Source organism: Drosophila guanche, unplaced genomic scaffold (assembly GCF_900245975.1).
Source record: "Drosophila guanche unplaced genomic scaffold, DGUA_6, whole genome shotgun sequence".
NCBI classification, from domain to species: Eukaryota; Metazoa; Arthropoda; class Insecta; order Diptera; family Drosophilidae; genus Drosophila; species Drosophila guanche.
Genome location: NW_022995754.1, coordinates 2,154,634 through 2,182,564, shown reverse-complemented (window position 1 = coordinate 2,182,564; position 27,931 = coordinate 2,154,634). Strand labels below are relative to the sequence as shown.

Sequence of the window (27,931 nt, the reverse complement as noted above, 5' to 3'; positions counted from 1 at the left end):
TTACAATATAAATCTGATTGAATTTAGGGCTTTTTTAACTTCTTCGTAGTTTTTTTATGTTCTCTAGTTTTTGTATATATATTTTATGTTTTGTCTTTTTATTTAATAGTAAAGAGGGGAGGAATTTGGGGGGTGGACACTTATACAGACTAACATTATCGTTATTTTGAATACACACATAATTATACAGAATAAAAAATGTAATTATTTCTTTTAAAAATATGTGTCCCATCAGAGTACAATTTGTATGCATAACTTGCGATTAATTTTCTTTTTTGTTTACTGTTTAAATCCCATGCAACGCCGATTGGAGGCAAATTGTTCAATGGGGATGCATAGAGGAATATCGCATAAAAATAACAATTATAAAAAGGTTCTCTTTCTCTCATATACATACATAATAGATAGATATACTTTCTCTGACTTTATAGGTATCAGTATATGGTGTACATACATACATTTATATATATATATATATTCCAAGCATTTAATAGTTATAGTGGGGGTTTGAGGGGTTGTTTCTCTCTCTATTTCTTATAGTTTGTAAAATGTTCACAACTTTTTACAATTGTCGGCAATGTAATTAATAATAAATATATATATATATATCAATGCATATGCAGTTTTGGACTCTTTGTTAGGATTTTATTTGGATTATGTTGTCTCACCCGTCTGTCTATGTGTGTGTGTGTGTGTTGGCGCCTAGTTAAAAGTACATACGAAATAACACTAAACTAGCAAAAATGATTATAATACAAAAGCAAACGAACAAATAAGTACACGATCTGCTGGCGGTGCTGTTCCACGTGAATGCAATGAGGTTGCTGTTGCGGTTGTAGCGGTTGTTGCTGCTGCTGTTCTGCTGTCGTTGTTGTTGTGATGTAGTGTGAAATCGTTGTTCCTGCTGCTGCTGCTCTTCCTCTTGGCGCTGCTGAAACTGCTGCTGCACCTCCTGCCAAAGCCACTCGCCAACATTCCCATTTCCGGTGTTATTAATCAACACCCGCAAAGCCTTGGCTGCCCTCAATTGCCTTAATTAGCTTGTCCTTGAGCTGCAGATAACCCTCATAGGGTGGCAGATCTAGGCGATTAAAGCTGCATACAAAATGGAATTAATTAACCCTAAAGCGGCAACGAGAATTGATTCAAATCTCACCAGGTGTGTGCCCGTGGAAAGTTATTGGGTGTGCCCCACTTCTCGATGGTAAACATCTGCGGGCCATTCGAGCCGTACAGCTCTTTGAAACCATTCATGGGCACACGGGAAGTGCCAGTCACGAACTGTAGCAGGCGAGAGCGCATCTCGTTGGAGAAGGAGAGAACGGCACGCCAGAACCATTGGATAATGATGTGATTCATGTGATAGTCGCCCTTGTAGAGCGTATTCTCGCGCCAGTCCTTCACATCGATGTTCTGAATGCCGCACATCAGCAGCTCCAGCTCGTGCTCGTCGAAGATCTTGATCAGATTCAGGGGAATAATCGATCCAAAGCCGTCGAGGAAGGACGTCATTTGTTCCTTGACGCGCGCCACAAAGCGCCATTCAATAACGAGCCTAAAAGGGTTATAGAAACATTAAAAAGCTCGGACATGGCAAACGGATCTCTGACACTCACTTGATATACTCATCTTTGTTCTCATTGGTTACATCTATGTTGGCGCCACCGGGCTTCAGATCGTGTTGGCTCTTCTGGCCCAGCACATCATCGTCCAGGCAGAATGTCAGCTCTAGTATGCGCGGATCATTCTCCTTGATCCACATGAGGGAGTTGTAGTATTCCGTGTCCACAGACTCCATGTCCTTCAGGTCAATAGGCTTCTGCAGCATCATCTTGTAGAAGGGACGAATGAAAAAGGCATCCAGCAGCTTGCCATGATAAACAGCCATGCCCGCAATGCGACCAATGAATCTACAAGGCAAAATGTTAGTTGGAATCAAAATAGATTACAAATTTTCTTACTTGAAGTAACTTAAGTGCTCCTCGTTGCACAAACCGCTGCCATTGTTGATTTGCAGTGTGTAGTTGTCCATCGCCGAGTACTCAAAGAGTCCGTAGTATGGATTGAACATTTCTTTGGATAGTAAATAGAACCACTCTCTGGCAAGGCCACCGTAATCTGTCCCACAGAACATTCATTAGCATAAGCAAAAACATTTGAATGTAGAAATGACTCACCTAAACCAGTCTCTCCCTCAAACTCCACCCACAATTTAGTCTTCAGTAGATCGGTCTTTGTCACCGAACTGATGATTCGGTACGAATCCTCCAGTATGGATGTACGTCGAATGCGTATTTCAAGTTTATTTGGTACGTTTGTCTGTCAACGAAAAGAGATGGAAAACCGTTTAATTTTCCTGCCATTAACGTAATTTTAAGCACTTCTTACAGGCTTTCTAATATGACTCTTGAAATACTCGTATTTCTGTTTGTAGTCCCTGGAGTACGGCACCGCCTGCCCGGCAATGTTTGGATTGGACAAACGTGGATCCTCCCACTGTGTGGTGCGTGTATCTATCGAGAGAAGAAATATTAATAAGCGTTGAAGATGCAATTCTTAAGCAATGCTTACTATGATCTATGTAGAATACACGTCCATCCGTGTGCACACGCTCCTCCCAGCCTTCGGGCAGGGGTCCCAGATCGTCTTCGACGCGACGTGTCTGATTTGGCATGGGGCTGGCCCGTCCATTGCGTGGATCTATCCAGGTGGTGCGACGTGAGGCATGGTCTATGAAGAAGGTGCGGCCGTTGGGCGCCATCTGCATGGACCAGCGCGGTGGCAGTGCCTCCTCCTCGCCGCCAGCAGTCTGCAAGAGACAGAAAAAGGATTACAGATTGAGACATTAAAGGGCTATGGCTAGACAAGGGAGGCGACTATCCAGGGCAGAATGTTTGCGGGCTTAGAAAGAGTTTTAAAAATTTACTTGATCCTGTGGTGGCACAGCCGAATTGTCTTCCTCGGAATTGCGTCGAGTGGGCGGAGCTGAGATCTCTGAGGAATTGTGGCTGTCTGTGTGATCGGTGTCTTCATTCTATTCATTGATTATTATTTATATAATATTGATATATATATATGTATGTATATATGGATGCATTGCAGTTGCAGTTGCAGTTGCAGTTTTGATTATGTTTTGTTTTTTTATTGTTTTGGAAGAAACAGAAGAGAAAAAAGTGTTTTTGGTAAAATTAAAAAGTAAATTCCACAAATTGCAATAATTTTTTGTTGGTAGCAAAAACACTCAGCAAGAAAGCACATTAAATAAAGATAAACATTGTTAAACAAATTAAATGCAAACGAGGTTAGAAAAGCGCTATGAGGTTTAGTACTCTGCAGCATGCCACATGCAACAAACACTGAGAGAGGCGAACACATACAAGACACAGCACAGGTGTACAGCTACAGGCGAACCATGGCCCAAAACTTCCTTGACACAACCCACGCCCCATGTGGCTGCTAAAAGGAAGAATTTATCACCCAAAAAGAAACTTTAACTTGACAAATTTTGCGGCGCTAATATGATATTTAGTTGAGTTCTAAAACGAAACAAACGAACGACACATTGAACTACAAAAACTGGAGTGAAGGTGGATGGATCCTGACCAAATGCGGATGTGGCTGTAGATGGAGCTGTAATTGGAGCTGCTGTTGCTGCTGTTGCTGGCGGCGTCTTTGCTGGCGAAGATCTACTTCAGGCTACAAGTGAAATAAATGTGGATGATCGCATGGGAATGATTTATGAATGAATGACGGGAGTGCGCAGATGTTTGCTAACCAATTGTCTGTTCTGCTGCTGTTGCCGCTGCTGGTGCTGCTGTATGTGCAACTGCATTTGTTGACGTCGTCGCTGCTGCTGCTGCTGCTGTTGGTTGAGCTCCGGCTCGTGTCGTCCCAGATTGTAGGCCATGTTGTCGATGGCCCGACGTGTCATAATTGTGGTCATGGCAATGTCCGGAATGTCGGGCGCCTGGCGCACTGGACGCAAATCGGTTTGCAAACTCGAGGATGAGATTTCGGGTGGCCTAACGGCGACAGGATGTCGCAGGGAATTGTAAACAAAACTGAATACATAAAAGACTGGTCAGTGGGCGATCAGATCGGAGGGGGGAACACGGGGGGACAACACCAACAAAGGGAATTGGAGGGTGGAGAGGGATGGATGCTGCCACTGCCCACAGTGGATATTAACCTGGTTGTCTCCTGTGGCGTATCGTCTGTGCCCAAGGGGTTCAAAATATTCCCATTGCCATTGCTCTCGCTGTGGATCGTTGGTGGATTTGTGGTGGTTGGTGTGGTCGCATCTGGCGTATTGGTTGGCGTTTGTTCATCCTCTAAACTATTACGACTGGAGTTATCCTGAGGTAATCATGCAATACATATAATTACAGGAGTTACAGGAAGAATCAATGCAGCGAAATGAAGTGAATGGATGAAGAGAACTTTGAACTGGCTTTCTAGCTTCACTAATTAGACAATAATCTAGCGAAACAAAACACTTTTTTGCCATTACAAATATGCGTCTCAGGTACAAATTCCTATCGAGTATATCACAGCTGGCAGGCTCCTCCGCATCGGCATCCGAATCTACATTCTCCTCCTCATTATCATCCTCTACATGCGCCTCGCCGCAGTGCAGACAATTCGTTTGATTATTCTGTGGATCAACAACTGGCGCCAGTTCGGACTCGGACGGGGTTTGATTTGCCTCATCGTTGGCACGATCTTCCTCTTCACTGGCCAGCGGCTCCAGCGAGGATGCCACGTTCCTGGCACTCTATTTCATGTGTGTGTTTTGGTGTTTGTGTATGTTATTGAGTTAGTTTTGAGTGCGATTTGTGTGTGTGTGAAATTCATGCACGAAAAATCGAAATCAATTGCTTATCAACAGACATGCAGTTGTGTATATAAATAGTTATAGTTATAAATTATAGTAAATATATATCATTTCTCTTAAACTCTTAAACTTGGGCTCTGGGTATGCCAGTTTCCAGCATTTGCACTTACCGTCGAACGTCCCGTCTCCGTTTCATCCACGCTAATGTGAAAACGTCGCTGGAAATCCGAGGCCAGCTGATCAGCGGACTGGCCATTGTTGCTATTCAAACTGCCAATAGGTTTAAAGGTGAATAAAGGGAATCTACATTTAATATCCTCTTCAGACTTACACTGTGGGTCGCTCCCATTGCGTTGTCCTTGCCGTGTGATTCACATAATATGTGCGCCCATTGGCATCCTGTCGCTCCTCCCAGCCAGCGGGCAGGGCATCATTGCCGCCAGTAGGAAACGGATGCTGCAAATAATTCAGTTTATTCAGTTTGATTTCTAGCAAAAGAAGAAAGAGAGTTTCTTACCGGCTGTGCTGACGTTTCGCTGGCATTGGTGGCCTCCACATGCTCCCATTCCCCGTCGCTGTTGCTACTCGAGGGTTCGCTCTGTTCGCGCGTTTCGCGTATGAAGGCGTGATAAATCTTTAGATTGCCCTTGATGCGGGATTTGGCGCTGCTTTTTTTGGTTTATTGCGGAAGATACACACGAAAAGCATTAAAATTAAAATGATTTACAAATCAAAATTGAACACCGTCACCCCCACCGCACACAGCAGATACTGATACACAGGCACAGATACACAGATACACAAGTAGTTACACAGATAAAAAGACATTCACAGTTTAAAAACAAAACAAAAAAGAAAGTACAAAATAACAGAATATCAATTGTACAAAGCGTTAACTAAAAATAAACACAAATACCAGTTAGGGGAAGGCAGGGGGGAAATATATATGTATGTACTAATTATACAGTAGCACCAGAGCACAGTGCGTTTCGAAACGGTAAGGCAAATAACAATGGAAGCTGCATTTAATGATATTTATAGCATAATTCCAGCTAACACAATCAGCCATCGGTCATTGAATAAGCGGCGTTATCTTTAGATTTCAAACGAAATTGATATCGAATCAGCGACAAGGCAGAATATAAACAATCAGTTCAATGAATAAACCTATCAATTAACAAATAGTGATGAGTTCTCTCAAAGAAATCGAGGAAACAATTGCTTCGCGTATGCTCAAAGTGTGGTTAAAGCTTAAAGTAGCAACATTTTTTGATAAATCTGAGAGTATTCAACTATCTCTTTGGCTCTAATTTGTTTACAAGTTGTGTATAGTTTGCCTTACAGTTTCGAACCGCACTTCTAGTCTAATCTAAAGGTTGAGTGGGAGAGTGAGTGAGTGAGGGAAGAGAGAGAGAGAGAGAGTGTACGGGCTGCAACGACGACAGCGACTACGTGAAAATGTTTTGTAAATTATATTGTCTATGTACTAGCCATTTGCAATCGAAAAGTGCAATGCCGCCCACTGGCACGGGTGATGGAAAGGGTGAGGTTATTGGAAGGGGCGTCACATTAAACAATAAACAAGGCGGCGAAGACAGGCGGCGACTACTACATAAAACTCTGGCACTACAATACAGACTACAGACTACAATTTTGAATAGAGAGTGGAGTGACTGGAATGAGTGAGTTTTTAGAGTTCCTTCACCGATCGATCTATCGGTCAATCAATTATGTATACAAATTTCTGCCTTATGATCTGTCTTTCATGGTGGACCCTTTTGGATTTTTGAACTATATATTTTGCCTACGGCTCTATATACTATACATATTTTGTAGTTGTGTGTAAATCAACTGAAATTAAAGGAACAAAATCAAACGGCAAATGAAATAAACATACCCTACTGACCTGCGCGGACGCAGAGTGTAGCCTTGGTCGCCAATCGTTCGGCCCTCCTGCTCCGTGGGCAGATTGACCAGCGTTAGCTCGACCATGCCCAGAAAGTCGTCGCGTGTCAGCCGATTCTCGTCGAATACTTGAAAGACAAGCTTATGCTCAGAGGGCTTTACCTGGTGTCAAAAAACAAGAGTTAATTAGTGTGTGGAATTATTAATGTGGGTCACAACTTACTCTGAATATGAACTCCTCGTTCCAGGATGGATTCAGTGTCTGTTTTAGGGGAAGAAGAAACGAGAAGAGAGGTGTGAGAGAGCTGATATAAGTAGGCGTTTCAGGTACACAATTCTTTAATTTATTATTCATTATTCTTTAGACATAATGTCTGGATTTTCCTATAGAACATTCATTGGTCTGTGCCTCGATCCCAAGCTCAATTCAAGCAGCAAAGCAAAAAGCATTAATTCCAAACGAATAACAAACCATTTAACCTTCAAAATTGATCTCAAATCTCTGCTCAATCGCATATTCATATCTATTATGAAATGCTGACTAGCTATAAACAATCTACAAATTAGTTATCTCAAGAGGTTTGTTCGCTCTTTGGACACACACCACATTGTACACATTTAAGTGATAGACGTGAAGATATTTGTGTATGCTCACTGCATGACTAATGGCGGCAGAGACACACAAATAGGTAGATAAGAGGGGGAACGGACGTGAGCGTGGGCTTTACATTTCTAATCGGGGCAATCAAGGCCTACGAATTCCACCCTTAGATATCGCATTGCACCTTCCCCTGAATGGCGAATGAGGAAGGTGCTGGAGCTGATAAGATTACAGCGACGCTCCGCTCTTCGCTACATTATTTTTGGCCATGTCACGTGGGGGGTTTTTGATTGCGTTAATGGCATTATGGATTAACTCTAATTTGATTTACCTTCTTTTTTGTTTTTGTTAAAACCGAGTCAATATTAATATCACCATTGATTGTGTTCAAATCGATTCGGACATATGGATCGCTGTGGAAGAGTTTATCAATTATAATTGAATCCTGATGGCAAACGCTTCTCCCACTCACCTGGCGCCGAATATGTCCTTCTTGGCCAGCGACTGGCCGCTGAGCACCACTATACGCAGATGACACGAGTCGCCAGAATCGTTCTGTAAAAGAAGTGTAGAAAAAATATGAAATAAAAAGCGTATAACAAGGCGGAAAATTAGCGTATATGTTAGCCCAGGAACGAAAGCAAATGAGATACTTGTGCACGCATAGCCAGAGTCACAAAATTCAATGCCACACAAAAGGTGGCAGGCACTCCTCTCAGTCAGAGGTGTGAGTGGTGGTCTGGTTAAAATTTTGTAAGTAAATAAGCCAGGAGGCCCAACAGCAGCCAGGGCTTATGCGGCGTATGCTTAATGCCCCGTGATTACGCATACGCCGCGCATTCCACAGCCCAGAGCCACAGCCTTTCGGACACTTTTTTTTTGCATATTTATGAGTGAAGGAGACACGGCGGGGGAAGGGGTGTGTTTAATGTGTATATTTTATGCACTAATTTCTCTTCTTTTATGGAAATTTTTAGCAAACTTTGAGGCTGAGAAGCACAAGCAGAAGGCCCAAGACAGACGCCAAATCTGACCCTGGAAGTTGCAGGAGTACTGGGTGTCGTAGTGTCGCCACACGTGTGCCAGCACTGGCTACGGTAATGCCTTTCGCATTATACATTTGCCTACATAATTGTTCTCGCATTCATGGCTAGATAATTTCCTTCCATGACCTTGACACATTCAACCGCACTGGGGCAAGCGCAGCTGAAGTGGCAGGGGTCTGTGCTTCAAGAAGTTCAAGAGAGTCATCAGCAAGCAATTGTCTATTGTGTGTGCGGTGTGCTCTGTGTGTGTGTGATTCATTTTAGGGCTCATGGAATGCGGTTACTTCGTGTTGCGGCTGGCATTTGCCATTCCAAAGAGGACACGAAGGTCTCGACGTCTGTGGCTGTGCCGAAATTTCCCATCGCCTGCTCTTATTTGAAATTAAAACAGCGACAATCACAGCAATTGCAGTTGGTAATAACTTTTTATGTGAGATTTTAATTCCTACAAGCTTTCGGCTCTTCATTAGAAAGAATTCTTTGAATTTATTTATCTATTATTTTCTGCAATTCCCAAAGTCACACCACACACACACACACACACACACACACACACATCAAGCACCTAGGCACCCAATTTGTGTTCCCTCTCGCCAATTGGTACTGGAAAACTTTCTGCATTCCTACGAGCGGGAGAACACAAACCCAGCTCTATCCAGCCACTGTCTGCTGGAGTGCTGGCGTGGCCCAACACTTGTATCCATTAAAAGGCTTTTACCCCATGGAATATTCAATTTGGCCAGCATTGTTTATAAAGTGAAGAGCAAACTCACTCTGGTTCCCCCTTCGCTATGGCTGTGGTAAGGGGCTGTGACTGACCAGACGGCGCCATATACCCCGCATGCCCCTTGCCCCATGCCACATTCCATATCACATATCAGAGGCACTCGCATGTTGCGGCTGGGCTCTGGAGCTCTATGACCCTGACGGAGGTTTGTATATATTATTTTTTCTCTTTTTTTTGTGTAGATTTTCTCTAGCCTCTCGCCTTTTTCCCCGCCCCGTCTAGTTTGACTATTTTTACATGTGCCATTTCGTACACGCTCTCTCTCTCTCTCTCTCTCTGTATCTCTGGTGGAAAGGGAACTACAGCTATGTATATTTTTTGTGTGTGGTTTTACTATTCTTTACTGTTTCGGTTTGTAGTTTGCTGCTTCTGTTCCGCGTTTCCCATGAACTTGTCGTAGTAGTACTACGCGATATTGATTTTCAGCAACACGGGGGGGCGTTAGTCTTCCTTTAAAATAAAATATAGCTGCGGTTTTTCCCGCTTGTGCAATAATTAAATATGCGAATAAAAGTGGAGGGCTGGAGGTGGCTAACAGCTGTCCTTAGTGGCGCTTTTAGAATGTGTTTCGTTAAGGGGGTGCTAGTTTCAGGGGTTCCAGCAGGAACCCATTTCCACTGCCCAGTCGCGGACTGCGCCTATCTGTTCACGGACAAGTGCCCAATCAATCATCCAAAGCGAACTTGGTCTCTGGCCCTGGACTTGAGTAATCCCTCAATCAGCCAGCCAGCCGTTCCTCTTTCTATAGCCTTTCCTCCAGCTGTCAGTGTTCCCCCGGAATGGCAGTAGGAACTGAAACTTGGCTGCAAATATACAGAGTAGCTACGGGACACTGACAGGCACTGAGCCGCAACGTTGGCTGGCATTAAATTGATTTTTAGACATTAAATCTGGTACTGAGGGGGAAATTAGCTTAAAATGTTATTGCGGTTAAGCAGCTGTACCTGGTTGTCGTAGCTTGCATTTTAGCGTGTTTTGTCTGATGGGTATATAGTATTATGCATTAGAATGCGACACAAGCACTAAATGATTAAAGAGAATGACTGGACACCGAGGGAGGAAGGTGGGTATCGGGCTGGAAATCGAGCTGGGAAATGCAACATTGCTTTGCTTTTAACAGGAAAAAGCACCCAGGAAGATCGATTTCTGAATGTAGGTGACACCTGTTGGGCTTTAACTTTAATCAACTTTTCACCTAGTGCCTCAATAAGTGACTAAGTCTGCTCAGTGGGTATCTCTTAGCCGAAACACATGGACCACAGTGTCGTTTAATGTTTTAATTAAAATTTCGCTGATTGACAGGCAGTATTCATTAAAATATGATTTAGGCGGAGATTAATCTAAGAGCCAGTCGTAAAGCCAGCTTCGCAGACACATGTTGCAATTAAAGAGAGTTCAAATTAAGGTTTTTCCAGTTAAGCTACTGCAAACATTTGATTAACAGGCAATTGGTCTATAAAAGCGTATCAGTCATTGTGTTATCAGTCATGGGACACACGCCGGGGATATGAAAACCCAAATGTTAAGCTTGGGCTTTTTCATCTTTCCATCCTTTTCGTAGAATGCCATGTGCAATGTGTACTTTCTCTCTCCCTACTCAGCTCTCCCATCAGACAACAGACATCAAGCGTGTAGCCGAAAATTGGATTATCAATAAATGCCACACCACAAACGAAAGTTTGCCACTCATTATCAGGGCCAAAGCGTTGACATTTAGCATTTTGAATGACCATGTGACGCTCGTGTGTACCCGCCCGTGTGCCCCAACTCTCGTGTGCCTGCGCCCCCCATCAATCCTCCATCCTTGACTTGACTTTTCCACACTCAGTTTTCGTGAAAGTTTCCTGTTCTGGCGAAAAACTGAATGAATAATGACTTATAAAAATATATATGTGAATAATCATTCTGCGGGTCTTTAAGCTGATAAGAGCGCGCACAAGAGTGAGAGTGAGCGGAACGAGTGGAGTCTCAAGGTGCTACTGCTGCTGGTTCTCTCTTTAGCTTATTTTGTCGCCAGAAATGCAGATGGGAAATGGGGAAGCGTTGAGATAATAAAACACTTGACAAACAAAAGATTAAAACAACATTTGATATCAATTGTAATTTTAATGCGCACTCAATGCGGCGGAGCGGGGGAGGTAGCTTCTCTATGCTCTCAGCTCTTGCCTTGGTCATTGAAGTGGGTAAGAAAAAAAGTAAACCTCAGGCATAGGGGGCCGCCATTAACCTAATTGATTGGCCTGCCCCTCAGTTGTCACATTGTGCAGGGGTTCGGAGGTCAGTGCAAATTCATTACACAAATTGAACCGTTGCCATCCATTTCGATTAGATGCGAATCGAATGGAATCCATCAAACCACTCAAATTGAGACACAGACGAAAAAATCAATTTTCACTCATCCTAGGAAATGCAAATGCTACAAAAGAGCAATCGAGAGAGAGAGAGAGAGATAGATAGAATGAGAGCAACAATTAAAGAATAAACACGAAATTGTTGCGTATAATTTTGGATATTAAAAGACCAGGGGGGTTCATGGTCAATGATTCGATTGGCATGTGGGGTAGGCAAATATTTTAAGAATGAAAATAAATAATAAATATTTGATATTTATTTAAGGCTAATGGGAAAGGCTTCAAGCTCTACCTCGTCTACTATTTACATTTTATTTAGATACAACACATTCGAGAGCTTATTCCCATATATAATGACATATCGTGATATTCCAATACCTATATTTATGGTACGAACCCCACCCACAAAAAACTGACCCTGAGCTGGAAAACTGTTCAAGTGATTTTCCAACAATAACAACAAGAAGATCTTTGGAGAGCCAACAGATGATTGTGAGAGTGTGGCTGAGGGGATGGGGAGGAGAGAGGCACGTGAGCTACGGCTCAAAGGCGACTCAATTAGCGACTCAACAAATTGAGCTCAAACACACACACACACACATTTGCATGCTTATGCATGTGAGATATGAGAGATAGAGAAAAGGAAGAGAGCAGTACTCCCCCCCCCCCCCCCCCCCCCCCCCCCCCTTCCGAACGTTTTGCTACTTACATCACTGTTATTATAGCCATGGATCTGGCCATCTTCACTCGTCCCCGACGGCGATGTGGTTGTTGATTCAGCCATTTTTGATTTAAACTTTTAATTTTTTGTTTTCTATCTTCTTTATTTGCAACCTCCTCTTTTGCTGTTGCTTCTCCTGCTGTTTGTTCTTCCTCTTTCTGCTCTTGTTTACGTTACTGTTTCTGTTACCTTTTTGTTGTATTTCGCGCTTGTGTTAATTTATTTGCACGCCTCGCCTCTTCACAACACTACAAATCAAACAATAAACCGTATTAAGGTGAGGGAGCGGGGACTATCATAAAAGAAATATGGTAAAATTCCTTTGGGGCGGTTTAAACTGCACAAAACAAGTTGGCCGAAAGGAATTTCATATACTCCTATTTTTGTTCTCTCTTCTTTGCTTCTTTTGTGTTTGTTCGTTTATTTTTTTGGCGCACTCGAGATTTATTTTGGTCTCCCGCGGCGAGCTTTTTTTATGCAGAATGCTTTTTATGCTGCTGCAACAGCAACGCTGGCTGCAAGCTGCAGCGGCTACTGCGACGGAGCAGAGGTGAGGAACAGGTTTCCCAACAAATTGCCGTTTTGTTTTTATTACGTTTATTGCGTATACGTAAGGCCGATCCCGCATTTGCTTGGCTCGGTACGCGGAGCACGGGTAAAGGGTAAGGGTCTGGCCTGGTCAGAATTAGGTTTTCCTTGGCCCTGTCGCAGCACACCCATGGCACCACACACTCGGCAACACTCGCACATTCACCAGTCTTTTTGGCATGCATGACTAATAGAGGCCCATAAAAAAGAGAGCAAAAACTGAATCTTTGCTTCCCCTCCCACTCGAATGAAGGGACAGGGGGTGGAGGGCCCCTCTCTCAGCGACAACGACTCTGACTCCCGTTGATTCTTATTTCACGACGAAGCTGTTGCTTTTACCAACACACGTACAGAGACGTATATTTATTTATTTCTTTATATAATTAACACTTTTTAGCAATCATTAATATGCATATACACGTAGATATCTCTTGTGCATGGCGATGAACACTTTATATACGTATTTATTATTCAATTATTCACTATTTATCTACTATTAACGGGGAAAAAAGCAGCAACAATAACAAATCACCAACACTATTGCAAAAACATGTTCTGCGTGAATTTCTCCCTTCCTCGCGGGGTGTTCGCGGTTCGCGTGTGTGTGCTGCTAGTGTAAGTGCAAACACAACAACAACAACTAGGTGACGTCGGACTCCCCCGACTTGTCGTCAGCCGTTGCACGTAATTGGCGCTTTCGCGTTCTAGCTAAAATAAAATTCAGCTCCCAAGCTCCCCAAAAACAGTGTGACCAAGGATCGGAAAGACGAAAAATGTATGGAATGACTTAGATGTGACGTATAACTCATTTGCTTCCCACAACGTTATTTAAAGAGGAACTAGTGGCACAAGTAGACCAATAGTAGCACCTGTGCAGGGGATTACAGGAATACGAATTTCTAAGCATGGTTTTAAGCAGTAGCAAAAGAAAGCAGGTGTAATTCTGTGATATTCCCACAACTTAAATATACCTAGTGCGACCTGAAATACCGCATTCGCTTTTCCCACTTTACAACACTGAACCGATTAAAGCTTTCACAGCTTTTCAAAGTGACAGTTGCTGCTGCTCCCGCCTGCGAACAAGTGTCCAAAGCAAAACAAAACAAAAACAGCTGTTCTTGAACATGTGTGTTTTTATGAGGGTGTGTGTTTGGTGCATTGCTGCCGCTGCATTTCTGATCTTCAGAGTAGCATGGCGCAGGGGCATTCCCCCTTCTACTAACAATTATTTCGAAGCCAGGCATCAATTAAAAATGACATTTGACTTCTGGCGGCAGGGCTGACGCAACGGATAAAAATAAGTACTCTACTGTTGACTGATAAGCGCCCCCATTAGTGCCACTTGGTGCCTGGGGGGGGGGGGGGGGGGGGGGGGGGGCGTCTGACAGTGACGTAGGCAGGTGTGCCTGCCCCAAGTGACGTTGGCATTTGACGCGTCTCAATTAGCATGCGAGTGTGAGGAAACAGGGCAGCAACAGCTCCCAAAGAACCGTTGGGATGAGCCCACTAATGAAGATAAGCAGCCTACCCTCTGTCTGTCCCACTCTAGCCTTAAAATAAGTTCGGCAAACAGAACTTGCAAATTGTTCTGCCCCCACTCTCATTGAGTAAACGAAAGCAAGTGAAGCACTGGCTAAACGAGACGGTATTTGCTTTGCAGCATTAATTTTCATTGATTGCTCTGTATGCCATACGCGTGCACATGGCGCGGGTAAGCTACTGCTCTGTTCACACAGTACTCGAGTTGATTTAACAGGAGCTGGCCAAGAGTTTTGTTGATCCATTCAATTGTATTTCAAGATGTTGATGACTGCTCCCAAGTGCCATTCATTTCTCTTTCCCTTTCGCCAAAATTGAGCAAATAAACAAACGAATTTTCTGTTTAATTGTTGTGTCTGCGTCTGAGATCTTGGGGCGAAGTGCGTATTTGTTCGTTTACACAAGTGGCTGAGAAATGTAAATAAAAGAAAAGCCATTACGGAGTACATTCCAGACGCCACCCAAGAACAGTTGATTATCATGAGATGATTTGATGCCCTAAAACAATGGTTTCAAGAAGGGTTTTCTGCAGCTCCGAATGTACGGGCGTGCAACAGGTGGCTCTACTGCACGCAGGGACTGGGGCCATCTAGACTACTTAACCGTTAGGCAAGCTCCAGCTCTAGATTAGATAAGCCATGAAAATAGCACCATAAATAGAGAAACTCAAATTTCGCCACATGTCCGATAAAGCCAACCAAAATCCCCTTTCAGGCCTTCTTCTCCTCCCAATTCTTCCAGACTTACCACTGCAGCCAACGATCGACGTGGCGTGTGTCCATTGCCAAACTCTTGACGCGTCTGCTGTTGTCCTGCAACAGAGGCGGCCCGGCGACGCGGCGGTGGGCGCGGCACATCGCCTCCGGATGCTGCGGCCGACGATGATGATGCAGCGGCGGACATTGCGGTCACAGAACCGCTGGAACGTGCCGACATGGCTCACAAAAGAAACTGCAATGAGAGGAAGAGAGCAAGAGAGAGAGTGGGTGAGAGTGAGGAGTGGCGGAAGTGCAAATTAAGCGAAAAAAGGCACGAAAGTGCCCGACCAGAAAGACGGGCGTGAACGGGTGACAATAACTTGGAGGCTGAGACGCGCCGGCAAGGCCAAAGTGAGAGCGCAGCATAGCTGAGCAGACAACAAAGACCGACACCATACACAAAGTGCACAATGGAGGAACGGTACTTGTGCTATATGCCATCTCTGTCTGTCAGCTTTGTGTGCGAGGGTGCATATGACAGAGAAGGGGGAAGAAAAGGTAGGCAGAGCATAAAAGCCATGCTACGGGCGTAATTAGCCAAGCGCGAAGGGTTCAACGCCATGTCGGACCTGACCGGCGCGCTCTGCCCTTCATTTATGGTCAGAATAAAACTATTTTCCAAGTTTTCCACTTACGTTTATCTTTTGCTTCAACAAACACACACAGGCACACACAAGCAGTAACCGCCGCCTTGTCTGTGGTGACAGCTCCGCACTATAATATCGCTTGATTTATGCTGTAAATATGCCCTTGTGTGTGTGTCCGTCTGTTCGCTTTGAGTCAACTATGTGCGGAAAATCCTCACGTACGTACACTTTTCACACGGCACAGGTCGATGTTCGTCGGCACCTCGCACGGCCCGTTTTTCACAGCGTTATAATTCGCGTGCTGTTTGGCACAGCTCACATTGCTCTGATCCGATCAAGGGCGTTTTCTGTCGTTGCTATTCTGCTGCTCAGTATTTTAATCACAATTAAACATTAAAAACAAGAATTTAGCACGGCGACGAAACTGTGGTCCAGTGTGACTGCCTTTAGATGACCTGAAATTACTTGAAACGCGTGCATAAAAATTAAAATACCAACATACTATTTCCAGTAGCACTGGTATTAGTTCGTAGGTAGTGAAAGTACTACCCACTGACAGATTACTACTAAGTTACTTGCAAGACAAACTCTAATTAATTATTTTCGTAGTCGTTCGTTCGTGACTGGGTCTCTGGAACATTCTAGTTTTTCACTTCGATTGCTGTCACTCTTCAAGACGCATCATCATCGTCAAGTGAAGAAATCAGCAACAGAATGTTCCAGAATATTCCATTAGATGATAGTGCATTCGGTTCAGTTAAATCAAATCAGCCAGACAGAGTGAGCGAGATAAACATATTGTTATCGTCTCTCAAAAATTCGCAACAATTTATTGGTATCTTTTGTTAGTATATTCGCAAATTGGTATTTCCGTTACTTCCGAGAAACAGCCACACCGATGTAGTGAAAATCTAAAAGAAACAAAATCTAATAAGTTTAGCGAGAGAGTGGGGTGCATTTAAAGAAAACCTAATCAAAGTATCGAGGTCATTTGTACGGCAGGAAGCAGCACAACATCGAAAAGAAAAATTGCCAATTGAATTGTGTGTGTGTTCCCGCAAGGACTTAAAAAGCAACGGCCTGTCCACGAGAAGAAGAAGCGCAGGGTCGGCGTGGTGCGTAGTTGGTGTGCGTGTTTGTGTGAGTGAGTGAGTGCGAGCGAAATTGCGTATTAAGAAACGAAACAACAACAACTACGGCTCGAAAAAGAAAGCCTCGACAAAAATCCAAATACATATATTGAAAACTGCAGACGCAGGCACACGAGAAATTTCCAAAACCCAAAAGCTCCACCGATTGCTTCGCGATTGCCTTACAACAGCAACTACAACAAAAACAGCTTATTTCATGGGTCTGACAGATCAAGATTGGATCGGCTGTGCGGTGTCCATTACGTGCGACGAAGTCTTGGGCGTCTTCCAGGGTCTGATCAAGCAAATATCCGCGGAGGAAATAACCATCGTGCGCGCCTTCCGCAATGGCGTCCCGTTGCGCAAGCAGAACGCCGAGGTGGTGCTCAAGTGCACGGACATACGGAGCATCAACCTCATCGAGCCGGTCAATCAGGATGTGGAAACGCACTCGACGCCCACGGTGATGAACAAGCCCACGCCCGTCAAGTTGCCACACTTTTCCAATATTCTCGGCAAGCAGCAGCAGTTGCAGCAGCAACAACAACAACAAAAACAACAACAACAACTTCAATTGCAGCAGCAGCAGCAGCAAGAACAGGATCTGCCACTGGCATCCAGGGGCAAGGCGAATGGCTATGGGCGAGGAGAAGGAAGTGGAAATGGTGCTGGCAGTGCAGCTACTTCGACGCTTAGCGATAAAATGCACCAACTAAAGCTCATGGAGGCGAATGGACTCAATGGTACAAGGAGGTACGATTTATTCCCGTTTTAGTTTCCTCATTTCTGCCCACTATTTTTGCTCTTAATTTATAAATGATCCCAGGCTTGTGCAGAGCCAATATACCCCTACATAAAGTGTAGTGTAAACGATAAGCCTGGGCTATTTTCCATTAGCTTTGCTTTACTTTAATCTTGAAATTCTCTTGACATTCCCCCACAGAACGCCGCAAAACTCGCGTGCGCCCAGCGCTCAGCAGCAGCAGCAGCAGCAGCAGCAACAGCAAATGTCGGTGACTCCGAATAGTGTGGCGGCATTCTTTGGCAACATGATACCGCCCAAGGTGGAGGTGAAGCTCGGGGCCGCTGTTGCAGCTGTCTACATTGGTAACAATCGGGAGAGCTACTGCAGCAGCAGTGCGGACGGTAGTAGTGGCAGTGGCGAGGCAGCAGCGGCGGCAGCCAGCAGCAGGCCCATCGATATCATCAGCAACGGCGATGGTTACTACAAACAGCCGCAGGCAGCTTCCAGCTACGGTAATGGAAATGGAAATGGCAACGGCAGAAGGAATGGAAATGGCAATGGCAACGGAAACGGCTCTTACACCAATAGTAATGGAAATGGCAACGGGAATGGAAATGGAAATGGCAAGAATAAGCGAAATAGAGTGCGACGTGAGAGCAGCATGCGGCAGACATTTGGCAGCGAGGCGGATGATCCACTGCTGCAGGAGGAGTTTGATTTTGAGGGTAATCTGGCGCTGTTCGACAAACAGGCCATTTGGGAGAACATCGAGTCGACGCGGCCCGATGCGGCGCGTCAACCCGTGAAGCATCATCATCAGCCGGAGCAAAAGTATCGGCACGACGAGAACATTCTGGCCAGCAAGCCGCTTCAGCTGCGACAGATCGAGAGCATTTTTGATGGCAGCAAGGACTTTGTGACTGACGACGGCCTGATCATACCAACCATACCGGCATTTGTGCGCAGCAAGATTGAGTTGTGTGCCGAGAAGTCGGGATTGTCGTTGCAGCGTCAGATTGATATATTGGCGCGCGGTGCCAGCGACCTGGCCATCACACTGCTGGGCGGTGCTAGACGCCTGACGCCGGCCAATAATCATCAGTGGCCCAAGATAGCCATCATCTGTGATGGCGTCAAGAATATGAGGTGAGCAAAGGGAGCAGCCCCCCAAAAATCAAAACATTAATCCCGACTTTCTGCAGAACAATTAACATTGGAGCCGCAACGGGTCGACAGCTGGCCTCTCACGGCCTGACCGTGTTGCTGTATGTGGAGCAGGCGCAGCTGGTGGGCCAAAGCGTGGAGATTGCCTTATTTAAGGCCACAGACAATGTCATAGTCCATGCCGTGGATGGTAAGCACTAACAAACTCCTAATTTAAGCATACATTACCTTTCCCTGTGTTTGTTTGCAGCTTTGCCCACGCCAGATCTTGTGATATTATCGACTAACACCGCTACTTTATCGGATGGAATCAAGAATTGGCTCAGGTTGAATCGGTAAATAGTCTTACGGGTGGGAGATACGATCTACAAACTTATTGGTTACTCTCTCTCTCTCTCTTTGTCTCTGCAGCGCCTCAGTGCTTGCCATAGATCCGCCACCGTGTGGTATTAATGATGTGGCTATCAAATACTCTATATTACCTATACTACCATTGAATGGCATATCAACAGCAGCAGCAGCAGCAGCAACAGCATCATCATCATCGTCGGCTGCAGCTACACCAACGCCCCTACCGAGCACATCTTCGGCTGCAGCAGCAGCAGCAGCTGTGGCAGCAGCAGTGGCAGCTACTGCCAAACCAGCAACCCCTTCATCAACGAACAATTGTGGCAAATTGTATTTATGTAACTTAGGTATACCGGATAAATTCTATCGTGATTGTGGCATTAAGTACAAAAGTCCGTATGGACATAAATATGTGATACCGATTCACTCAAAGGACTGAAACAACAACATAACCGACAGCAACATCAACAACAACAACAGCAATCAAATCAATCAATCAACAAGAACAACACTACACAAAACACACTCATCCACACACACACACACACACAAACACTTTTGTGATGAGATGTTCCATCAGTCCATCAGTTTCCTGTGAATCTAGCTCTTAGTAGTCCTCTCTCTCTCTCTTTATCTATCTGTCTATCTGTTTAACTCTCATATCTAACTCGATTTCAACATTTTGTTCAACGACGCGTATACATATAGATACTTAAGATAAGTTTACACACACCAAACCACTCCCCCACCCCCTTTCTATATTATATATTTTAGTAATTATTCTTTTCTTTGCCTTACAACACTTTAATTAATCAAAACAGCTGCCAATCTTATCACTTTTATCAACATAATTAAGTTTATTTCTTTTAACTTTAATTTTTTGTAAATCTTTAATTCGATTATTTCACCCTTTGTTCTGAAAAGCTAGTCCAGCATTTAAAACAAGTTTCAAAAGCTTTGGGAACTCATTTTACTAAGTAACTATTTTAATGCCCCTTTAATTTTATGTGCATACCCCATTCCCCACCATACATCATACAGCCTTTAAAAGTGGTCTTCAAACGTCAAATATTCAGCATAACAAATCGTTTGTAAATAATCAATTCTATAGAAAAGATCATATGTTAATTATTGTGAAGAGTGGAGCAGAGTGCGCAATAAATGCCAAATTCAATGTCTAATTTTAAGCACTAAAATCAACAACTAATTGTACTATACAAAAAGCAGAATACAAATTCAAGTATAAAATCAAATCAGTAGCTAAGTTAGTTCGTAAGAGATTCCCGCAAGAGTTAAAAAGAAAAATGTTAAAACCACAAACCACAGACCATACCCTACTATACCATACAGAGAGACAAAGGATACACTTTCTATATATTGTCGTAGTAGATCTATTATATAAGCGATAATGCGTCGTCGTCGTCGTCGGAGAGAGAGCATAATTTTTGACCCATCGAATACTGGAGAGAGTAAAACCAACACAAATTAAACAGCAGAAAAACCGAACAGCAATATTTAAATGTAAATTCTAAAGTGTAGATCGATGATCGATTTTATATCAAGTTAAATCCAATCAAATAGTTCAAAATTTTTAACCAACAACAAAATACAATTAAACTTAAACACTTAAGCGAGATGAATTGTTGTATAAATAGTAATTAAATTAAATTAGTTTCTAAAGTCCATTCATGTTGATGATCATCAAGAGCAAATTCAATTTCCTAGATTTCCATGCATTATAGTGATAGTGTGTAACTGAGAGTTATAGCCGGACGCCCCCACAGCCCCAAGCCCCCCCCCCGTCCGCAACGACTGTTTTGAGTTAGGTGTTAGGAGAGTCAAGACACGAGAAACAAGATCTTGAACCAAGGATGTACAAAGTGGAGAAGCGTTGGGAGCATTTGAGAAGGTTTTCCAATCAACAAAACAACATCAACAACAGTACAGAGAACAACCCAGAAACCAAACACCAAAAATGTCTAAAAACAATCCAGGCACTTTTTGGGAGGGCACTCGAAAACGCTTTAAAATTGTAAAAAAGAAATATTTAAAATTTATCTTTCGGGCCAATTGAAATTGTTAAACATACAAGAATGAAGACCTAATTTTAAATACGTATCGTATATATATCTATACATAAACGAAAAGACAAACACAAATTGTACAGAAATTCTCTTTTGGAAAACTCAAAATTAAGCAGAAACAAGAAAACAAAAACAAAACAAATCAAAAAAACGCAAAAGATATATACAAAAAAACAACAACAACAACACCAAACTGAAAAGCAAAAGCCCTTTCAGACCTAAACAGCAATATTTAAAATACAAACAACACCGAGAAGCCTTCTCATGGAAGAAACAAAATTCTGCCTCGTCGCATGTGTTTATTTTTTCTTGGGTGGTATTACAGATGTGGTCGGTCACTCAATAAAGTGTGGAACAGATTTCAGATACATGTAAATATTAGTTCGGGGAGTGAGCTAATTAATGGCGGAATGGATAAATTATTCAGATGGTTTTTTAATGATTTTCTAGTTCTACACGAAAATTCCCTGAGCTAACATCAAAGTAGATCTGATTCCAAATTGAAATCAGACATGCAAACTTCACCTAGACGTATGGCAAAACTTTTCATATTTTATAGCTCAACACACCTTTATGACGGATGTTCACTACCTAGAGTACACAGTAGATCTCAAAAGAGTGCAGGTAAGCATACAAAAGAGGGTAAATCCCACGGATTTGGCTTATCTCTACACGATATGTTTTATGCTCTCACGCAGGTTCCTAGAAGAAAATATGTAGAAGGCATCAGTTCCCATTGCATTTCCAACAGCTAAAATAAAACTCCGACGATGTCACTATAATTCCAGTGCAATTTTATTACAATCCACTTAGATTCATAAAGATAAAAGTTAATATAGATTTGACGTTGAGTGTGTTTTTGTGTGAATAACTTAAGATTGTGTGTGTGTGTGTGTGTGTGTGTGTGTATATATTTCACTTAAGAGTAGATAAAAACAATAGGCATTGGATTGGGGTAATAAGTAAGAGACAAATGTATAAGACAGATCAGATAGAAAATGGAGTTAGCGATTTTTATTTTTGTGATTGATTGATAAATTCTTACCCACTGATAAATTAGGCGAAAACACAAACAATCTCTCTCTCTCTTTTTATACCCGGTACTCGAAGAGTTATGGGATATATATTAGTTATACATACATACATATTGTAGCTCCCTCTCTCACAATAATCCCACTACAAATCCTTGGCTGTCGAAAGAAACGGAACGAACGAAAACGTTAGCAGAAAAGCCCAGACCCAGGCCGAACAATAATTGGATATTTGTATATTGATTATAGTGTTTGCTATATTATATTATAGTTATTGTAGTTTTTTGTTTTTAGTTTTTTGTTGTGTAGTTGACGACCCGAATACTCACAGATGGCTGGCATTTTGCAGAGCAGATCAGATCAGTGCAGACCATAGAGAAATTCGTGATTATTGTATGTTAAAAAACTCCTCTAAACCGCTACGAGAGTTTATGGTAAAAAGAATACATATTTTCATTTGGGTTTTTCTTAGTTTTTGTTTTGCTTTTCGGTTGAGAGAGAATATGAGAGTAGAGTGAAGGGAATACGTACGTTGGGAACTGCAACTCCGATACGACAACCCCTACATAGACTGCTGTCTGTCTGCTTTGGGTTGAGTATTTTTGTATATATAAATATTATACAGTATACATACGTACCACTCAGAGCTGCGATCTTCTAGATCTTTAGCATATATCAATTCTCTAACGTTAATACGTACCCAACGGAAAACGAAACGAAATACAGAACACAAGGGAGAAACCCTTTCTCACGCTCAACGGCCGGAGTAGATACGTACCCAAAGCTATCGTATTGGATTATTTGGATTATCTGGATTGATTATATTAACTATGTACGAACGAACGAGGATAAATGTATCTGCCAAGACAACACTAACGTTAATGCTAGACGTGGGACGTACTTCTGCTGCATATATTTATTTACTCAATACGTACCCAAAAGCAACGCTGAGTGTGGGCTGCAAAATTGTTGGAACTTCAAGTAGAGAAGAATTACAGATAGAGAAAAAGAGTTTGTTGTTGTTGTTGTTTATATATGGTTGAGGCTTACCCCAGAAAGCTCGTACAGCGATTCGCCTCGGTTGGAATCAATAAAGAGAGATGGGAATAGAGAGCTAAGAGCTGGGGGAATATTACGAGTATAATACGAGTCGAATGGGTTGGTTCTTACAGTGTTACCAACTAGTATATAAAAAGGTCCCTCCTTTACAGCTTATTCATAAATATTTATCTATCCTTTATATTATCAGTAACATTTTTAGTTCAATTTAAGGAATGGCTCTCTCTCTCTCTCTCTCTCTTGGCAGTTCGGACAGTTCACGGAGCTCTTCTCTCCCAGTTCTATATGTGATTCTACAGACAACATCAAATATTCGTTTATACTACAATTGGCAACACTGCGTGTGGTTTTCGTTCTTGTGGGGTGTAGGTTGGAGGGGTTTGGTTCTTCTACATTTGGGTTTTATCTCTACATACCAAAAACCTCTCTCAACGAGGGATCGAGGGGACTATCAAATCTCATTTATATGTATGCTTCTCTCTCGCTTTCGGTCGGGATTCGTTTTTATATATTTTTTTGGATTGCATTTTTGGGGTTTTTGCGGTTAACAGATCTTAGGCTTTATTCGGTCTTAAGTGGTTGCGAGACTAAGATCAAAAATAAGAGATTATTAACAATATACAAATATGTAAAGTTCATCGTTCCCACACGTCTGTTCTGGATGTGCTGGCTCTTCGTTAATTCAATATTTTGTGGTATTTGTTGCTATTTAGTTCAGAGTTTTTCTCTTAGTTTCAGATTGTAGTGACTGTTTTTTTTTTTTGCTGTTTCTGTTTTCGGATTATTGCTACGTACGTGCGCAGGGTGGGGGAACTGTCCTAACGGCGGTAGCGCTCCCTCGAGTAGGATCGCCTTCTGTTGTTGTTGTTGTTGTGGTGATTGTTGTTGCTGCTGCTGCCATGATTGTTGTTGTGATTGTTGCCAGCGAAATGATTGTAGTTGCGCCTCTCGCCACGCGGCGATCGATCTCTAGAACGAGAACGACGCCTGTCATCCCTGCGATCGCCGCCGCCGCCGCCTCCTCCTCCACCGCCGCCGCCACCAAAGCGTCCACGATCGTTGCGCATGTGACGATCCCTGTCCCGTCGTCCATCGCGCTCTCGGTCACGATGGTCGCGGCCGTCATTGTTGCGATTGATGCGATCGTTGTCGCGTCCGCCGCGCTGTCCACCGCCGCCACTGCCTCGATCTGGTCCCTCTGGAGCGTCCTTGGTGGAACGCTCAGTGCTGCCCTCGGCCTTGCCATTGCTGCTGCTGTTGCCACGCTCTCGGTCCCGGTCGCCGCGCTCCGACTCTCGCTGTCGTTGGCGCTCCCTGGAACGTGAGCGATGCACGCGGGAACGTCGGTCCAGCTCTCGGCCACCTACAAAGTAGCGATTTCTGCCGCCTCGGCCCTCCTCGTCACGATCTGGTATCTTACCCGTGCGCTTCAGCTCCACCTTGCGCGGGGCAGCGGTCTTCTCCAGCTCGATCAGCTTCTCCCGAATGGTGAGGAAGCCCAGGTGCAACTTACCACCAAAGTGGTCCGCCAGCCGGATGTCGTTGTCGTGGATGCCCAGGTAGGCGGAGCAGACCTCGCAGACGCGCAGCTTCTGCTGCTGGTAGGTAGAGGCGGGCATTGAGGTGCGGTACTCGTGCTCGGCCTTGATCTTCTTGCTGCGCAGCTCGTCGATCTCCTTCATCAACTCCATGCTGTCCTCCACCTCACCGGCCTCGCCCAGGGCCTCGGCTTTGGCCAGCTTCTTGCCAATCTCCTCGGCCAGGGCGTGGACGGCATTGGCCTTCTCGGCCACCTCGGCGGTCAGCTCCTCCTGCGTCTCCTTCAGCCGCTGCTTGGCAGAGTCTGTGCGTCGGTCGCAGTCCGCAATGAACGCCTGCAGATGCTCCATGGCCTCGATGTCGTAGTAGAAGTCACGCGACTTGGCCGCACTCTCGTAATCTGCACGAAAAGCCAGATCATGCACTTTGGGACACTCACCGAGATCCATGCGTGTGGATGCCAGTATGTCGTGGGGGCAGCAGTCCAGCAGGAACGACTTGCAGACGCGTGTGTCCGAAAACTTCAGCTGTCGCTCGTCCCCGTTACGGGTGGTGCCCATCAACTGGTCCAGCATTGCTCGCATCTGATCCGTTGCCGACATTTTATTGCTCGGTGCGCTCATCCTGAATGTTCCCGTCTAAATTACACTTTCGACAGCGAATTCAAAGGGATTGTATGTTGAAAATATAAAATTTTCAATTCTTTTTACCCCTGGAAATATATTTTCTGTGTGTGCTGGCAGTGTGACCGCGGAGTTATCTACGAAAATATACCATCACAAATATACCGAATATGCATTTCAGTCTTGCCAGCAGCAAAAGTGCATTAAAGTGGTGCATAGCTTTTTTATAGAGGTGAAAAGACCGCGATAACATCGAAAATTGTAGGTCACACTTGTTTTTCACCACTGATTCCATCCCCTGTTGCGCTACCCAACACTCATCCTACAAATCGGTATATTACGGCATATTTTATAGATCCGCGGTCACACTACCCCAAAAACGTTTTCATTGATAGATATTTTTGTTGTTTCTTTTCGTTTTTCGGCGAAATTTTAGTTTAAAATTAATTCTTTTCGATTAGGAGCATATAATGTCCGATGATGACGATATACAATACATTAAACGGCCTCGTACCATTCACTACGGCTCGCTGGAGGAGACGGAGCGCAAGCGGCAAAATGCCGGTGGCGCGTCGTCTGGGGCAACAGCAGCAACAACAACCACAGCCGCCTCGGGCACAACGCCGGCCCAAACATCTGGGGCGGGGTCGGCTCCTCCAGCGACCACAGCAACCCCTGCCCAGCTGGAGGACATTGAATCGGATGAGGATTACGAGGAGCCCAGCAAGAAGGTAAGCAACACAAAAGCCAGCCTCCCACCACCCACGGCGGCCTCGTTGGCCAACAAAATCAACGATGACTACTTCGATCTGGAGACGGAGATGGAGCGCGACAAGGTGGCGCTCCTGGAAGAGTTCGAGCGCAAGAAGCGAGCCCGACAGATAAACGTGTCCACGGACGACTCGGAGATCAAGAGCAATCTCCGGCAGCTGAACGAGCCGATTTGCTTTTTCGGCGAGGGTCCGGCGGAGAGGCGACGCCGCCTCAAGGAGCTGCTGGCCAATCTCGGCGACAATGCGCTCAACAAGAAGTCCGAGGAGGAGGAGCGCAAGATGCAGCAGCGCGAACAGGAGGCCACATGGTACCACGAGGGACCCGAGACACTGCGGATATCACGCCTCTGGCTGGCCGACTACTCGCTGCCGCGTGCCCGCGATCGCCTGATGCGTGCGCAAGAGGCGCTCGATGTGCCCAGTGCCACGCGGGCTGGTCGCATGGTGGAGATGCAGAAGAAGCTTCAGTCTCTGGCCCCACTCTGCTCGCAAGTGGGCGACACGCGGCCCGTGAGCGGTGCCGCCTTCAGCCAGGACTCCACGCTGCTGCTGACCTCATCGTGGTCGGGCCTCTGCAAGCTGTGGAGCGTACCCGACTGTGAGCTGAAGCAGACGCTGCGTGGCCACGCCAGCTATGTCGGTGGCGTGGCCCTGCGGCCGGGCGTCAAGGCGGATGAGGAGAATGTGGTGGCCATGGCCTCCGGTGGCCACGACGGCGCCGTCAAGCTGTGGGGCTTCAACAACGAGGAGTCAATTGCCGACATCACAGGCCACATGCCGCATCGGGTGTCCAAGGTGGCGTTCCATCCATCTGGACGCTTTCTGGCCACCGCCTGCTACGACTCCAGTTGGCGCCTCTGGGATCTGGAGCAGAAGACGGAGGTGCTGCATCAGGAGGGGCATGCCAAGCCGGTGCACTGTCTGGCCTACCAGTCCGATGGCAGTGTACTGGTCACAGGCGGCCTGGACGCCTTCGGTCGCGTCTGGGATCTGCGCACAGGACGCTGCATCATGTTTTTGGAAGGCCACCTGGGCGCTGTCTTTGGGGTGGACTTTTCGCCGAATGGATTCCACATTGCCACCGGATCGCAGGACAACACATGCAAGATCTGGGATCTGCGAAGACGACAGCCCGTCTACACCATTCCCGCGCACACCAATCTCATAGCGGATGTCAAGTACCAGCAGGACTGTGGCAGCTTTCTGGTCACCTGCTCCTACGACTCGACCACCAAAATCTGGTCCAACAAGACCTGGCAGCCGCTCAAGACGCTGCAGGGCCACGACAACAAGGTCATATCCGTGGATATATCACCCAATTCGCAGTATATAGCCACCACATCATTTGATCGAACCTTTAAGCTCTGGTCGCCCGATAGCTGATTTTTGACATGACTTTATTTTTCATTACTTAGGGGACCAAGTTGTCCCTACGCACCCATACTGTTTTCGTTGTACTACAGAGAGAGCGAGAGCCTCTCCATCTAATAGCCCAAACATTTTTCCACTTTTATCGTTTCTGTATGACACAATTTGTTAGGCGAAAGGCGGCATGGCATCCGCAAATGTTTAAGCATTTTTTAAATATTGAAAATTGTTATAATTAAATCAAAAAAATATAAAACTTTTTTGGTATACAAAATGTGGGCAGCGTTTTCATGTAGTTTTCGGGGAGTGCCAAGAAGTTATAGAAGAATTTTTGGGAATGGAATGGACAG

General features: G+C 44.7%; 4 protein-coding genes across 17 annotated transcripts; 2 read left to right on the top strand and 2 right to left on the bottom strand.

Annotated features, from left to right (window-relative positions):
* Positions 1 to 35: 35 nt before the first annotated feature.
* LOC117588883 (E3 ubiquitin-protein ligase Nedd-4) lies at positions 36 to 16,162 on the bottom strand. Of its 14 annotated transcripts, none has more exons than XM_034280409.1 (20): positions 15,766 to 16,162; positions 15,120 to 15,323; positions 7,813 to 7,895; positions 7,672 to 7,753; positions 6,963 to 7,001; positions 6,732 to 6,901; positions 5,352 to 5,502; positions 5,166 to 5,290; positions 5,005 to 5,104; positions 4,190 to 4,356; positions 3,776 to 4,061; positions 3,604 to 3,696; positions 2,927 to 3,034; positions 2,572 to 2,809; positions 2,389 to 2,513; positions 2,178 to 2,319; positions 1,962 to 2,118; positions 1,617 to 1,910; positions 1,157 to 1,555; positions 36 to 1,095 (listed from the first exon to the last, which is right to left on the bottom strand). In XM_034280409.1, the coding sequence occupies exons 2-20, from the start codon at positions 15,306 to 15,308 to the stop codon at positions 993 to 995; spliced, it is 3,051 nt and encodes a 1,016-aa protein (XP_034136300.1). In that variant the 5' UTR covers positions 15,309 to 15,323; positions 15,766 to 16,162; the 3' UTR covers positions 36 to 992. The 14 variants fall into 14 exon arrangements, with proteins under 14 accessions (XP_034136300.1, XP_034136304.1, XP_034136301.1 ...); XM_034280413.1 differs by having other exon boundaries at positions 3,776 to 4,022; XM_034280410.1 differs by having other exon boundaries at positions 5,352 to 5,499.
* Positions 16,163 to 16,587: 425 nt separating this feature from the next.
* On the top strand, positions 16,588 to 21,467 carry LOC117588886 (enhancer of mRNA-decapping protein 3). The gene is made up of 5 exons (XM_034280426.1): positions 16,588 to 17,600; positions 17,791 to 18,738; positions 18,795 to 18,946; positions 19,007 to 19,091; positions 19,168 to 21,467. The coding sequence occupies exons 1-5, from the start codon at positions 17,065 to 17,067 to the stop codon at positions 19,541 to 19,543; spliced, it is 2,097 nt and encodes a 698-aa protein (XP_034136317.1). The 5' UTR covers positions 16,588 to 17,064; the 3' UTR covers positions 19,544 to 21,467.
* An 883-nt stretch (positions 21,468 to 22,350) lies between these two features.
* On the bottom strand, positions 22,351 to 25,570 carry LOC117589141 (putative RNA-binding protein Luc7-like 1). Its single transcript, XM_034280828.1, has one exon. The coding sequence runs from the start codon at positions 25,438 to 25,440 to the stop codon at positions 24,097 to 24,099; it is 1,344 nt and encodes a 447-aa protein (XP_034136719.1). The 5' UTR covers positions 25,441 to 25,570; the 3' UTR covers positions 22,351 to 24,096.
* Positions 25,571 to 25,804: 234 nt separating this feature from the next.
* Positions 25,805 to 27,785, top strand: LOC117588977 (U4/U6 small nuclear ribonucleoprotein Prp4). Its single transcript, XM_034280566.1, has one exon. It carries the CDS (start codon positions 25,911 to 25,913, stop codon positions 27,594 to 27,596), a length of 1,686 nt encoding a protein of 561 aa, XP_034136457.1. The 5' UTR covers positions 25,805 to 25,910; the 3' UTR covers positions 27,597 to 27,785.
* Positions 27,786 to 27,931: the final 146 nt, after the last annotated feature.